Here is a 15,375-nt window from a genome sequence, read left to right on the forward strand (position 1 = left end):
ACAAACAGAGCTGCAGAAGATTCTAAGAATTAAGTTACTCAAAAAAGGAATGTAAAAATTAATGTAAGTAGAGAATTACAGTATATTATTTGTCAGTTAAGAAATTCTCTATTCACAAAATTCCTGCAATACTGAATAAAACATCTAAAAATACTTTTTGGCCAGTAGTTTGTAATACTTACATCCACATTTTCCAAGTTAAAATATACAACCTCGTTTCCAAATAAATTGGGATGCTGTGCAAAATGTAAATAAACACAGAATAGAATCCTGGGCAAATCATTTAAACCCTATATTCAATCAACCATTTTACACAGACAACATATCAAATGCTGAAACTGAGAAATTTTATTGATTTTTGAAAAATATATGCCCACTTTAATTTGTGTGTCAGCAAAGTTGTGACAGGGCCAACAAAAGACTGGAAACAGAGTTGTAATATATAGTAGCAAAACCTGTTAACATAGCAAGTGACTCCAAACTTCTGAACATTAGTCTATGTCCTTAAAATCCCTCATAATGCAGAGGTTATCAAGTTTGGAAAAATCTACTCAAGTCCCCTAAATCACCTCGTAAATCTCCAGCACGATGGTCCTGACAAACTCCGGGTCTGCGTCTGTGCGTTTAGGCTGAGCCATGTGAGCAAAAGTTGTCAACAGGCAAATTCCATCTGAACTATTTATCTCTGAGAGCCAGTCCTTAAACCTTTCTTGGTGACTCGGTTCTACACAGACAGAGAGACAACAAATCATTTTGTCCATTCATACAGACCACAGTACTGGGGTCACCCTTATCTGCAAAGGGCCAGTGTGGCTGCAGGTTTTTATTACAATCAAGCAGGGGCACACCTCATACACCTAATCGACTGTTAGACGAATAAGAGCGGCTGACTAGACAGGTGGAATCAGGAGCTTGATTGGAATGAAAACCTGCAGCCACACCAGTCTTTTGTGGATAAGACTGGACACACCTGCTGCAGTATGTCATACAGTATCAGAAACCACATAAGCAAGTCTATTTGAAATTACTTGAAGACTCAACAAGGATTGAGGCATTTGTGTGATGGCTGGCTGTGTGCCTTCACTGACTCTCAAACATGCGGTGATCTGGGCTTAAAGGAACAAAGAACAGCACTGTTCTCTTTAAAAGGGCATTTTTAAGATTAGCCATTTACACACTTCCACTGTTTCTAGGACCAGCATGCACACTGGCATTATATAAACAAAACATTGTCTTTATTTTTGTTTTAATTCTAGAGTGACTGTATTTCATTGCTTCTGAAAGCTTTTCAAAGAAAAAAATGCTATTATTGAAATTCCTCAACAGTCTTCTCAAATATTCTTTTTAAAAAAGTTTACTTATTTTCTTAAGTAGGTTATTAGATTATTTGTTATTTGTAGCCTGTTGATATCTGGTACATTTTGCAGCCAATCATACACAGTGTGCGACACATTTAGAATCAGTTTCCTGGACAGGGAGAAAACCTAGTCCTGGACTACACTTTGCTTTTAATGGAGAATCTCCAATCAGAGTGCTGTGTAGTCCATGACTAAGCTTAGCCCTTTTAGGAAACAAATCCTTAGAATTATAATGGATTTAACCCATTAGGCTATGGGTGCCCAGTCCTCATCCTGGAGATCTCTCACCCTGGAGAGTTCAGGTCCAACACACCTGGCTCTAACATTGAGATGCCCCTAAAGGCCTTCATTACCTGAAACAGGTTTAATGTATTAGGGTTGAAGCTAAACTCTGCAGAATGGCAGATCTCCAGAACCAGGGCTTCAGTGCCTGAAGACTATATCAAAATAGAGGACAAAACACTTAAAAGTTCAAAAGACTTCAGTAAACAAGGACCAGAAGTGATGGTTCAGTAGTAACATTTAACTTCAGCAGCTTCCAAGTCAACACTACCAGGCACAGCATCAACAGTAGTGTCTGAATCATCACTACAAGTTACAGTTTTTGACGATTACCATGTCAACTCTTTTAGTCTAAGGTGAGTATTAAGCTATTTTATAATTAAGAAACAACATAATTAAGTTAACAACATAGTTATTGCAAGACAAGCACTTGTTTTTAGAACTATTCTTAAGACAAAGAAAGGAATTGTGTTAGCAAAAATTAGAGCACAAAAAAAAAGCTATATTTCCACCAAGCAATTTTGAAAAACAGGAATTCAAGATTTTTTTTTCCAGAACTGAAATTCATCTTGACACTCTTCTTAAATCTAAAATTAGGAAAAAAGTACACTGAAGAAAATTTCACACCTTAAGATACTTCTGTTAATGCAGCCCTAGCATTGTTCTGTAGGTGTACAACATTACCTTGGAGGCCCTGGACACAGCTCTCCACACTCAGACTGCAGCCCAGCCTGTCCAGACCTTCTGTCTCAGCACACTGCATGATGTAGAATATCTTCCAGAGCATTGCACTGGACAGAGTTCCATAAGGCATCTCTGACATGAAGAGCCAGATGCCCAGCCTGGGAAAAGTGAAAGAGAGACAGGATGATTACTATTTGAATGGGAGAAGCCACAGTGTTGGGTAATTAATTTAAATTTGAGTTTTAATACCTGCAGCTTTCTTACACATTTTTTTACATTATATACAGCAATATCACTGGTTTTAATCAAAAAAGTTTTATTTTAAAAGCTGAAATAGGCAAGAAAAAGTCTCTCTCATGTACACACACACACAAACACGACACATTCCACAGATCCAACACACTCAGTCAGCAAAAAGTGAGTTCACCTCTTGGCCTTCAGGACATGTAAGACAGCACGGAGGAAGAGATGGTCAAACTCAACCTGCAGTTTCTCCATAGAAAAGGACTGCTCCTGCATGGTGGTCCTGCTAACTCCAGTCAAACTGATGTACTGTGCCCAGTGGTCACTCACGTAACACAGCGTCATCCTGGTCCACAAGAGAAAGAATATGACCAGTCAGTCATATGGCAAAGGTATACTGAGGTTTAATTATCTAAACTCACAGTTTAAATACCTGCCTTCTAATACTGTTGAGACCCTAAAACTGCAAGGGCCTGAATGTAGGCTCTCACTATATTATCTCACTCTTGTAACAAATTTACATATTGATTTCATGCTCTGAACACAGTGTAAAATATTAAAAACCCTTGTATGTACTAAAACTGAGTGTTATATTGAACATCTAACAAATGAAAAATAACAAGACAAAAATAAGACAAAACACTACTTAAAACTCGCTGGACATGGTTTTAATATTCTAATGAGCACATGTGTTGACATGCCTTTGTCCAATACTCCCAGCCTGTTATGCTCCTCAAGCAGTTACACATTAGCACAGGAGGGGAACAATAAGTGAAACAGGCTCTACATATGCAGGTGGTTGTAGATTACCCTGCTGTGTCCATGGGTCACTAAAAACATTATCCAGCTTTTACGTGGCGACAATTTAGAAAGTATGACGGGCCGACACATAAAAATAGACATGAGCAGCCTTGCTCGCTAGGTTAGCCTTTGCTTGGTTGTTAGCTTTGGTTCGCTAAGTTGCGCAGACTGGAAGCAAAGAAACAGAGGGGAAGGTATAGTTTGTGTATGCTGTGTATGCAGGAGAAGCCATAACCGCCTTGTGATTGGTGAGGGTATTGCTTACATAAGCTTTACTCAAGATTAGTACAGCACAGTTTAAATTGAGAGGGGAGGTAAAATACATTAGTCTTTAATTGGATGTAGGAAAGTTATTCATAGGGCATACTTTATACATGTATGTTACATGTCCATGTCATCAAGATTAACTTATTAGAACTGACACGGATACAGATGATAAGGCTATAAAATACACACACACACACACACACACACACACACACACACACACACACATTATCTATGCTGCTTATCCTTCTGGGTTGTAGGGGGTGCTGGAGCCTATCCCAGTGGTCATTGAGCAGAAGGCAGAAAATACACTGGACAGGTCACATGCAAACTCTACACAGCACGGACCGGTCGCCCGGCCAAGGAATCGAATCCAGGCCCCACTTGCTGTGAGGCGACAGCATATCTGGACTATAAGAGTGAATAATGTCTATGTATACTCTTATACCACCAATAAATTCTGCGTGATTTCTCTTTGTTCTGCTCATTAGAAAGACGTAGTGTCCAACAACAAAGAAGACGATTTTTTCGTCTTGAGGAAATCAGCTGACCTGATCATGTGGCCAATCCTCTTCACAAACTGCCGGTAGCGTGCTCTGTTGTAGGTTTGCAGGCCAACGGCCAGCAGCTCAACCAGCGAAGATGCAAAAGCAAATATCTTCATCATCTTCTGACTAGTGGTGGCTTGAGGCTGGTAGTTGCCTGAATATATAAAATATATACTAATAACACACTCATGTACCCTTGATGATACATAAAAATTATTTTTTAAAGTCAACATCATGTTCCTTGATATTATCTTAATGGTTCATGTCTCACTGTAAGTTGAGCTAGTGTAGCTTAACTTTCAATAAAAAAATTCCAACTTCCTAACCGTTTGCAGACATTCCAAGTAAGTGTTTGAAGAGTTCATCAAAGGGAAACTGAGAGAGCAGAGCAATGAGGTCTTCTTCTGATAGCAGCAGCCAGCTCGTCTCTGGATCTTCATCCTGAGGGCAGAAAAAGTAGGTGATATTATATTTAAAAAGCATAATCTGCCGTATCGCAATCCAGCTATATGGACATCCTTGGTTTTTAAGTGAGCTATATTTTTCAACCAAACATTGGTGAACATCTCAGTCTCCCCATTATGTTACTTTGACTTTTATTTTTCATCTCTGTATCTTAGCAATGCACATGTTTTCCACCTTGTTAAAATGTAATATGTAATCTGGGATAGCAGTATGCATGATGAGGTTCCAAAGGGGGATCCCATATTATGAGATTTGATACTCATCAAGGACCCACAAAACATGATGAATATCATCAGAATATTACATCATCAGAAACTGTTCCAATCTGAAGGATCCTTAAAACATAGCCATGAAACGCAGCCTACATTCTGACGATACAGTGCTACCTAGGACCAAAAGGTCAAAAGGTCAGAAGGTCAGTGTGTATGAAATTAGGCAGATATTTCCTTTTGAGACACCAGAAATATTATAAATCAAGGCCATTCTAAAAACGTTGCCCATCTTTTGTTTTCTATTGGCGCTATAAGATGCACAGTGCTTGGACCCCGAAGATTCCCATTTGCAGTCTTATTGCGATCACTGGCAGTTTTAAGAACATACTGTTGCACCAAATGAGGTTAATTACTTCTAAATGTTTTAAACCTACAAGGTTTTAAGTAAAACCTAGAAGGTTGAAAGCCAGAAATAGCTGCTTTGCTTTTGAGCAATAGAAACCGAAACAGTTCAGTTTAAGATTTTCATTAAACCCTGTGCAGCATTGCGCAAGTAAAGACAGGAAGAAGTACTTGTGATCATCTCGTGGTGGAAACATTACATGGCAGACTTTGACAGTGTGGTTTTGTGAAGAGACACAAATTCTGCTCTTCATGACCTATACAGTTGTATGCAAAAGTTTTGCCACCCAAACTACGTTTTGTTGATTTTCTAAGTGAAAATAAGTCAACACATTCTCTACAGAGAACTCACTTTTGCATATTTTAATGCACATTTACTGTTTATTTGCTGACTTTAATATATTGAAAAAAATTTTCTAATATGTTAAAATAATAATTTGAAATCTGCAAATTTTAGTGCATGAAAGATGCCACATTTAAGTATGTTCCCTGGAGAGGATTTTTCAACTTAAATTTATTCATAAAATCAATAAAACAGATGTGTTATAACTACACAAGTGTGCCTTGATGAACAGTGCTGAATCTCAACATGGACCACATAAGACATTATCAAAGAATATTACTGCGTGGACTACTGACCTCTTCTCCACCCTCATCTACCAGGGTCCAGTTGGCAGTCGCAGGTCCTGAATAGCTGTTGTTACTTTTCACATCGCTGGGCTTCATGTGGCAAAGAAAGTCAGCTCGGTCCCTGAATGTCACAAAAATGTTGGCGTCTAATTTTATACAGCCTCAGTCTAACATTACAAGAGTATAAATGTCCATGAGCAGAAAACAGATTGCTGTGTGAACACAAGGTCAATCAAACTTCAGATATAACCTGAATAAATATTTGATAATCTAGCTCAATTAATATCAAAATTATATTCAATAGTTTACCAATAAATACACACACACAAAAAAAAAAACTAGATTTGAGAGTTTTTATAATTATTCTGTCAAGCCAGTAGTTCTTACCTCACTGGGGACATGAGAACAGCTAAGGCCTGCATGAAGTGGTAAACTCCAGATGGGTTGTCCAGCACTTTAATCTAAGGGGAGAAACAGATGAGAGAGAAACAACAGTAGTAGGAAGTTTCTGTAATCTGAAATAACAATTTACCTTTTTTAATTGTTAGTTCATAAAAGCACAATTCATCATATCTATTAAAAGACAAAAATCACATTTTCCTGTAATCTTTAATAGTGTTTAAGTTTCTTTACTTAACTTTGTAGTAGTGAGTGGTGAAAAATAACACTAACCAATAAAATCATTTTACACCTCCCCCACAAAGTTAAAAACGTCACTTCTGATTCAGGTTGACGTTAATGATTGCTAACTATTCAATATAATGTTCAAAGCTGGAAGTAATGTAACTTCACCACAGTCCTCCTGGAAGTACTTGTGGATTTTTCGGACAGATGACAAACATTTCTGCATGGTGTTGCCACATTATTGTCACTTGACAGCATGAAGCAACTGCTGTATGCAAAAGTTTGAACACCCCAGTAAGAATTCATTTTATTGATTTTCTAAATAAAAAAGTGAACACATCTTATACAGGGAACAAACTTACATATGGCATTTCATTGCAGTTTATTTTGTTGGAAAAAATAAAACATATATATATATATAAATGCCATAACTTTTGTACAGGCCACATTTAGTTTTATTTTTTACCCCAATATGTTAAATTCAGCAAATAAAAAGTAATTGTGTATTTAAGTCTGCGCAAGTGTGTTCTCTGTAGAAGATGTGTTATCTTATTGTTTCTTAGAAAATCAACAAAACATGTCAACTGTCCGGGGCACCTAAACTTTTGCATACGACTTCAGTCAATAGCCTCAATAGTCTCATAGCTCCAGTGAAAAAGTAAAACAGCAAACTTCAGACACCAAATGCAATTAGCTGACTTGGACTAATTTTCTTTTTATCAAACTACTGCTTTAATGGCTGCAAGTTCCTTAGCTACTGCTCAATGAGGCTTCAATGCTATTTAAAAAAAAAACAAAAAAACTTTTAAACACTTCAGTATGTTTTCGGACTGCCCTATTATCTTAGTAATATATTAATACCAATTAAGACTAATTACCTGTAGAAAGGGCACGGCCCATTTCCCGACTCCTGCAGGACAGCACAGCAGGTGGTTGAGGATGTACAGATAATCTCCAGCTGAGCCTACGCAATGCAGTACTGATACCTGCAATGGAAAGCAGAAAATATTTTGAAAATCACTTACAGGAAATTTTTTCAGTCAATGTACGTTGAGACAATAGCGCAATTCTGAGAGTAGGTTCCTACTACTGTGGGCAGTACACCCCTCCACAAATTGCTCCAGTATTTGTCAATAAACTGATTAACCAATAGACACAGCATGACAATGAGTATTTTGTTTGTAATGGTTTGTCACGTGCATATCTTCACTGTCAGAACCAAAACATTTGAAAATACCAGATGCCGTTTACATTGTGCCACTTTTTCATGACAAATGAACTAGGGGTGGGTGCTATGGCAAAAATACAATATCACAATACTTGATGTTTTTATGACAAATGATAAACAATACAAATCATAACATTAAGTTTTCAATAAGTGAAACATAAGTTTGAAAAATCAGAACAGACAAAAAAGCCCCAGCAGTGCCCACATTAAAAATGTCAAAAACAATACTGTGACATCATTTAATCACAATAATGATAAAATACTGTCATGTTGCCCACCTCTAAAACAAACCAATACACGTTCCAAAATGACTTTGAATAAAATCTTGTTGCATTAACTTACACTGAAAGTTAAGAATGTTTTTCTTTTTATTTTTACTTATTTGGATATACAAGGATTTGTTCCGACAGAAAAAATATATATCCATAATCAAATGGAAACTGGTTAACTAACTGTGCTCTAATTACTACAGTTAGGGGCTTGGTGGGCTACAGAACTTAGAACTTAGAAGATAATTAGTACAATGTTAAAAAATAGCAACAGCACAAAACAGAGTTATTCAAATCCCTTATATTATTATATGTTTATTAAAAATTAGAACAGGTGCACATTGTTATTCCAGAACAACTCCACAGAATCTCTTGCCTAAACTCCTACAATGACAATGTCACTAATGTAAACATTTGAAATGATTTATTAATATATTTTGTATTTACATTTACAATGTATACACATCAGCTGTGCAATATTTAATTTTTACTACACTTCAACACTTTAGTAAGCTAGAAATGTTCCTGAGGAAGACATTAAAACCCAATACCTCTCAAAATTTAAGATATACAGTAACACAGATGTAATATTTTACTGCCTTGTCCTACCCCTACCCTGTGGGTCCCTCACAGAATCTGTTAAGACTGCTATTGAATTTTCTGAAAATGTCACTCAAATAAGTCGAATGTGTTGATGGAAACAAGAATGCTATCAGCTAAAGTCTCAAACAGATCTAAATAAGCTGACTATTGCATGTTTATCATTGAAAGGTTAAGTCTTTTACCAGTTTCTGCAGCCACAGATGAATGTCATTCTGGAACTGAGAATCGTCTAGAATTCGACGGGTGAAGCTGAACAGCACACTGATGCTTTCCTTCAGCAGCTGCAGAGTAGAAGGCTGGGATTTGGGAGCACCTAAAAATCCAAGAGGAATCCAAGTCATACAGACTCCGGCGACTTGCAGACCTTCAGATATAATAAACTGTACAATCTCTTTATTAAAAATACCATGTTGTTTTAGTAATTTGATGAATAAAAAAGGACAGGCAGATGTAAATATTATCAGTCATTAAGAAAACTGAAGGCTAGAGCAGCAACTAACAAAATCGTCCAAATTACATACAGTTGTGTGCAAAAGTTTTCCACATTTTAATGCACAACTACTGTTTATTTGCTGAATTTAACATAAAAAAATGTAGACTGTGTAAAAGCTATGGCACCTTTTACATTTCATGAATACATTTTATCAGAAATTGTGCACTAAAATATGCAACAAAAAAAAAACAAAACAATATTTGGATTTATTCCCTGTAAAGCCTACAAAACAACACATTTTATGTAACCAGGGGTATTTCAACTTTTTCCATATGATTATAATTATATTTGGAGAAGCTTTTATTAATGAATAAATAACATTTACATAATAAATAAATATAATTTACACAATAAATAATAAACGCATTTTCACACTTATTGACGTAAAAATCCACTGACTATTTATGCTGTTCGCTTTTTCAATTTCAGGGGAGCTCTATCACTATAGTTATTACCATTATAAGGGACATTTCCTTCTTTCACCAACCTATTTACAGTATTTGTCAAGCACCTATAGCTGGCCATGCTCAGCACATTACAACAGTTTTAGTGCAACACTGTCAATATTGACTTGCCTGGGCCTGCATCCTGTATGGCCACACTCCTAGTGATGGGGTTTGTGCTGAGCAAGCGGTAGAGATAAGACTCCACTTGTAGTCGAGAGAGTACAGAGGTGTAGGAGTGCAGGGCTACAGCCTGATGGAGCAGCTCGGCTTTAGCCTCAAACAGATGTCTCAGTTCAGCAACCGCAGCTTCGTTCAGGACCACCTGTTGGAAGCGGTGGTAGCCGCACACTTTGACCTGGTCTGCACACACACCCTGTGAAAGGCAAAAAAGCCAATGTTACAAGCAAGAAGAGTGGGAAGAAAGGCCAAAAATAAGAAAGGCAAACAAACACTTTCAAGAAGAGTGAATATGAATATGTCAGCCTCTCCTACACACTGAAACTGATGATAATGAAACAAAAGGCCAAAATACTCCTTTGGCTGGCCGATATATGGGTAACATGGGTCTGCAGCACTTTGACGGTAAATGCATGTTTAGTAGAATGTACAGTTAAAAATTTCAAGTTAAATTTACAGTCAAAATAATAGTGTTTATGTATTTTGGGCGGAATATCTGGGGTTACGTGTAGACGCTTCCAGACAGATTTAGTGCCTTAAACGATTGAGCACATAACATCTTACCATGCTCTGTGGCATGTATAAAAATGCTGAGCAGGCCTGGTTGACCTCGATTCTGGATTAAGATCCTAAGAGGAAAAAATCTGTGAAAGGGCTCGGATGGCAGGAGCTCCAGTCGCAAAGACTGCTCTACGGGCTTGTTTCAACAGTAACAGTGACTAAAGTGGCTGCATTTAGATCTGCAATTAGATCTATGGGAAAGACAACAGTTGGAAAGGAAGCACAGTCAGTGACTGATGCTTGTGTATTAGCGTGATGTGTAAAGAAAAACACAAGAGCAACTGTTCCTCAGGTGACTGAGTGTGTAAATGCAGGATGTGATCAGAGTGTGTTGCAAAAACAGCCGGTCCACAACTACATAAAGAGGAGTATTAAAGCAGGGCTGCAATAAACCCCTCATTACAAAGATGACTGCACATTTGAGAGTTCATCGGTGTAAAAATAATAAGCACTTGTCTACAGAGATGATGAAAAAAGTGATTGGTCAGATGCGTCATCTTTCCCCATATTCTCCATAAGTGGGAGAGAGCATGTTTAGCATACACCAAGAGAACAACAGGCCTGAATGCTTGACCCCTACAGCGAGGGAGTCCGGTACCTCTGTTATGCTGTGAGGGATATTCTGCTGGCATGGTTTGGATCCACTTGTTCTCTTACAGGGAAGAGTCACCGCAAAACAATGCAATGTTCTGTAATTCAATACAAATCTGACTGATCACCTTTATCCTATGATGAAACATTTCTATCCTGACGCCAGTGGTTTCTTCCAAGACAACACCACAATACACAGGGCACAAGAAGTCACTGAATGGTTTGATGAGTATAAAAATCATCTGTTATGGCCTTTGCAGTCACCAGATCTCAACCCAGCTGACCACCTTTAAGGAGGTGTTAGTGCTTTCCATCACCACCATCAACACAGCAGTTGAGGAAATATCTTCTGGAAGAAAGGTGTTCCATCCCTCCAGGACAGTTTCAGAGACTTTCAGAATCTATGTAAAGGCACATAAAAGCTGTTCTGGCAGTTTTTGATGGCTCTAAAACACCAGTAAGATACTTTGAGTTGTTTTTTTTTCCGCTAATTTATCTCCTGTCTGTAGATAACATGTAATCAATTGTTTGACGCATGGAGATTTCTGAAGTATTAGCTAACATATATTGAGATCACGCAGTTTGGGTAATTATACTAAACGATTCTTCAAGAAAGTAGACTTCTGTTGGTCAGATCACATAATACAATTTGCTATATAGTTGGAATGATAAAGGATGCAGAAGTATTGTTGTTGATGTCAGCATATAGGTTATGTTAAGGACTGTTCTTAAAAGGCCTTTAACAGAGTCATGGCTTTAAGTATTACATATTTAAGAACAACACCATCTAGTTTGAAATCACAGCCAGTTTTTTTTTGGAGCAGAACGTGAGCACCTACTGCCTCAACTGTCACCATGACAAACAGGAACTCTACTGACAAGGCTGTGGTGTTTTCTCAGAAATATGAGGCCTCATATGTCAATAAATCCCTTCTCCTTCTCAAGTAAGATCTGATGGTGCTGAAAGTAAGTTCTACCTGTTCCTGTTCAGTTACTAATAAATGTTGAAAATGCCTATTCACAAAAAAATTATAAAATGGCTGAGCATGTTTAACCCAAGGCCTGTTATTACTCGTACAGGAATTATTTTGAAACTTGAAGGAATATTCCAGTGGTTTTCAACATAAAGTCTATCTGCTGCATCTGTATTTCACTTTTGAAAAGTTCCCTGTACTTAAAAAACAACAGGGAGCTTGCTGACTTGAAATTCATATTTAACAGTAGCCATTGTGCAGCCGCGTATTTCTGTGAATAAAGGTTCAAAATATGTGGCTATATAACATAATCCATGGCGATCAGACAGATACTGTAAAAACTCCATCCTCCACACTGGCAACTCATCACCACAAATTCTTTCATCTAAAAACTAGTCCCATCTCTACAGCTTAATTTGCAAATCCTTTGGACTGAGGATTTTATGAAAATGTTCTACAGACATATGTTTCACAACTAACTGCCCAAGTGCATCAAAATTATTGTCCATGGTAATCAACTCTACAGATACAGATTACAGAGATTAGGTGGAAGACCGGAGCATTCCTTCAAGACTAATTATTCAGTAAATGCTATGAATTACTTTGTACCTACTACAAAATTAATGCGAATTGACTTAAGTGTGATTCAAGGTTTTAAAAAGCTTCAGCAATGTCAGATTTTGTACTGCTTTTCACCTGCAGCGTGAGCTGTTCATCCCTGAAGCTCCACAGGCGATTCTGCGTGCTCTTGCAATCGGAGTTGGCTGCCTGTAGCTCAGCCTGTGCCTGGCTAAGCTGCTTTCGGCACCTCCAGTAGTTCAGCAGCAGCTCGTGCAGCTCGTGGCCCTCCTGGTGGGCAAGGGCCTGGAACTCAGAAGCGTGGAGCTCAACGTTCTCCAGCCAAGAACCTGGCTCCCACATTCTCAGCTGCTCACTGGTGAAGGGCTGGACCTTCTGGCACGGTTGGGGCAGCTCCGGGTACAACCTCTCCTGGGGCCTCTCAGCCTCCGCTAACTGCACAGGAATGAGGCTGGGAGGTGAGGACTCCTGGTCAGCCAGAGGAAGAACAGCCGGAGCTAGACCTACCTGCCTAGGCATGTTTGCTGTTTCAACTACTAAAGGCATAAGAGACGCCTCCACCAGTCCCGAGCTGACGGAGGACGGGTCAACCGGGAGGCGGGCTTCCACAGACAGAGAGGGCAGAGTGGGGTAGAGAGAAGAGACGCTTAAAGGCTCAGTTTTAGCACCGAGGATTTTCTGATCACATTGGCTCAGCTGAGAGAAGGGAGAAGGTTGGTCCACAACAATGGGCCGGTCTTGTGATAACAGCTTGTGTTCTGCGTCTCCAGGGGTCGGGGGCATCTGTGCTGTTTCAGTCCTAATACATGTGTGTTTGTTTTGGTCCTTCTCAGCTTTTTCATTTTGGTCTCCTGAGGGCTGGGTAAGAGGTTCCTGGACAGAAGCGGGCAGCTCAGGTGGAAGACTGAGAGGAATATCTGTGAATTCAGCAGGGAGCTCAGGGGCAGGCAAGCAAGGTACCGCAGGTCCAGCGGCTTTCCTTGCGCCATCAGTTTGTCTCTGCTTTTTTTCCTAAGGGAGAAAAGAAAACACACAAATCCCTTAAACTGTAAGCTTATTTTTAATAACCATTAGCCATTAATCTTAAAGCTTATAATCCAGTAACTACTCAGAAACTCATACTTAATTGGGTACAAGAGTAGTATATAGTATGTAGTCACAAGAGTCCAGACACACTGAGAGAAACTTAAGTTTAAGATATCATCCCCTTATATTCTCATGCTGATCACATCCAAGGGACTATTATTGTATATACTGGAAAACAATGCAAAGTTTCTCTTAAGTTATAGGATTGAGGAATAGCCTGGAGCTGCTGGTGAGTTCTGTCCATTTAAGGAGTTAGGTTAATGAAGAAAAGGCAATCTGAATTAAATTTACACGAAAAGATATTAAAGACATGAAGGACCATTAACTTCTTGTCTCTGATAATGTAATTACAACAGCCATTTAAAATTAGGTTGCTTTGCTTAAAAATAATTAAAAGGGTAAAAGTTATTAGAGTAGTGATACTTATCAACTATACAGTACAGACAGTACAAAAAGTACAGTTAATTCAAATGAATTCAAAATACAACACAAACAAGTGGCAGCATCTCTGAAGGGATGTTTTTACCTGTGACTTTCCAGAAGACTTCGTCTTTGATTTCTTCGGTCTCACCGCTTCGGCCATCATCTTTTCATTTTATTTAGTTTTCCAGTTACACAGGCCCCTAAAACATGTTAATGTGTCTGTTATAGGACAGTAGACTAGATCAAGGCTCTAACTATAAGATCAAAAATATAAAACATCTCGCCAGCAAGACACTGTCTCAAATCTAGAGGTGGAAAAATATGGTAAAACATATATCAATATCAGGAAGATATGTATATTATTGTATGATATGTCACAATGTATATTTTTTCTGACATCTGATAAGTCAGAACAAACCAAAAACTATGAATCCAATTTGTAGTGACTATCGGCACAATTACTTGTATTCAATATCTCACACTGTGCTGCACTAAATCCAATTAACAGGACTAATTATGCTTTCTCTGTAACCAAACATGCAGTAGGGAAGTGATTTTTAAGTACTGACAATATCCAGGATACATTTAGAAAAGCATATTGTGGTGTAATTTATCACGATAACGATAAATATAGTTATATCGCCCAGCTCAACTCAAAGCCCTCAGAAGAGTGCAGTGTCACTACCGTGAACGTTTGACAGACAGAAGGTTTCAGAAAGGCAAAACCAAAAGCAGCTCAGTCAGTTTCGCTGTCTACAGGGCGTCTATCCATTAGCACCCATGCTAAACTAGTCTCTCCTTTCGACGTGCATTACTGAGGATTAACATGTTGAATGCTGTAATTCGTAAGGCTGTATAGTGAAGTTAGTGGTAAAGAATATCTATATAGTTACTAAAGAGCGCACAGTCTCTTAGCCTACATGTCAAATATTAGCGACAGACTGTATCGAGAAAAACATCTCTCTGTAACCGTCAAATCGGTCTCAAAACAACGCAAACGCCAACCAGGGTAAACCTAACAGCATTACTCACCGTAACACAGTTTGTGAATATTAAAATAAAAGCCTGGTGGAGCAGAAAGTCGCTCCGTTTCTCTGTCACTCTCCTCTCTAAGGTTTGTTTTGGTTCTTTCCTGGAACTCTATCGCAAATCTGCAGTTACATGATGCTCCGCCTTCCGACGGCAAAACAGAAGGGACAACATTAAAACGCATTACGAAAAAAATATTTAAAGGACAATTCCACTGGTTATACGTATATATATCTGTATAATATAATCATTAAAATGTAATCAAAGTCATATGGAGGGTTTTGTTGCGAAACGTGCCAATCTGAAGAAACTTTCTGACTAAGAATTGTTCATAGTGGTGGTGATAGGAACCAGACGTCCAAACTATTTAATGCCTCTAAAAGCTTAAATTTTTTTCCCT

At 38.3% G+C, this 15,375-nt stretch overlaps 1 protein-coding gene across 1 annotated transcript in view; it reads right to left on the bottom strand.

The window, feature by feature from the left end:
• The window catches only part of epg5 (ectopic P-granules autophagy protein 5 homolog (C. elegans)), a 43,533-nt gene extending 28,419 nt beyond the window's left edge, over positions 1–15,114 (bottom strand). The window contains exons 1-13 of the mRNA XM_036598203.1: positions 14,979–15,114; positions 14,050–14,146; positions 12,555–13,448; positions 9,685–9,928; positions 8,799–8,929; positions 7,395–7,502; positions 6,280–6,353; positions 5,902–6,013; positions 4,510–4,624; positions 4,187–4,337; positions 2,752–2,913; positions 2,325–2,482; positions 570–724 (exon numbers count right to left, since the gene is read on the bottom strand). Coding sequence (XP_036454096.1) covers positions 570–724; positions 2,325–2,482; positions 2,752–2,913; positions 4,187–4,337; positions 4,510–4,624; positions 5,902–6,013; positions 6,280–6,353; positions 7,395–7,502; positions 8,799–8,929; positions 9,685–9,928; positions 12,555–13,448; positions 14,050–14,109 — 2,364 coding nt within the window. The 5' untranslated portion in view covers positions 14,110–14,146; positions 14,979–15,114. The remainder of the gene's footprint in view (positions 1–569; positions 725–2,324; positions 2,483–2,751; positions 2,914–4,186; positions 4,338–4,509; positions 4,625–5,901; positions 6,014–6,279; positions 6,354–7,394; positions 7,503–8,798; positions 8,930–9,684; positions 9,929–12,554; positions 13,449–14,049; positions 14,147–14,978) is intronic.
• Between the last annotated feature and the right edge of the window lie 261 nt (positions 15,115–15,375).

This window comes from Colossoma macropomum, unplaced genomic scaffold (assembly GCF_904425465.1).
Source record: "Colossoma macropomum unplaced genomic scaffold, Colossoma_macropomum, whole genome shotgun sequence".
NCBI classification, from domain to species: domain Eukaryota; kingdom Metazoa; phylum Chordata; class Actinopteri; order Characiformes; family Serrasalmidae; genus Colossoma; species Colossoma macropomum.